We start from the raw sequence: 409 nt of genomic DNA on the forward strand, positions 1-409 counted from the left end.
GTGAGGTGAGGTGTGGGGGGGGTGAGGAGGTGTGGGGGGGGTGAGGTGGAGGAGGTGTTGGGGGAGAGTCACCTGTTTCCCTTCTCCTCTCTCCTGTGGACCTCAGCGCAGCAGAACCTCCTCTCTCCTCCCGTTCCCGCCCGTCAGTTGGAGGCGGCCATGAGTCGACAGCAGCGGTTCTTCAGGATCCCCTTCGTCCGACCGGGAGAACAGTACAAGGAACCTCACGGCAAGAAGAAGGGCTGGTGGTACGCCCACTTCGACGGACCCTGGATCGCCCGACAGATGGAGCTGCACCCGGACAAACAGCCCATCCTGCTGGTGGCAGGTCAGTACTGCAGCCGTTCATCTTGTATTTTTAAAAAAAAAAAAACCCCGGTGGTGACGGGCCGGGACCGCACCCCGCCAA

At 61.1% G+C, this 409-nt stretch overlaps 1 protein-coding gene across 1 annotated transcript in view; it reads left to right on the forward strand.

The window, feature by feature from the left end:
* The window catches only part of myo6a (myosin VIa), a 22044-nt gene that overhangs the window by 19819 nt on the left and 1816 nt on the right, over positions 1-409 (forward strand). Inside the window, exon 36 of the mRNA XM_025056814.1 lies at positions 107-328. Coding sequence (XP_024912582.1) covers positions 107-328 — 222 coding nt within the window. The remainder of the gene's footprint in view (positions 1-106; positions 329-409) is intronic.

The sequence above is a fragment of the Cynoglossus semilaevis genome, chromosome 7 (genome assembly GCF_000523025.1).
Source record: "Cynoglossus semilaevis isolate Cse_v1.0 chromosome 7, Cse_v1.0, whole genome shotgun sequence".
Taxonomy (NCBI): Eukaryota; Metazoa; Chordata; class Actinopteri; order Pleuronectiformes; family Cynoglossidae; genus Cynoglossus; species Cynoglossus semilaevis.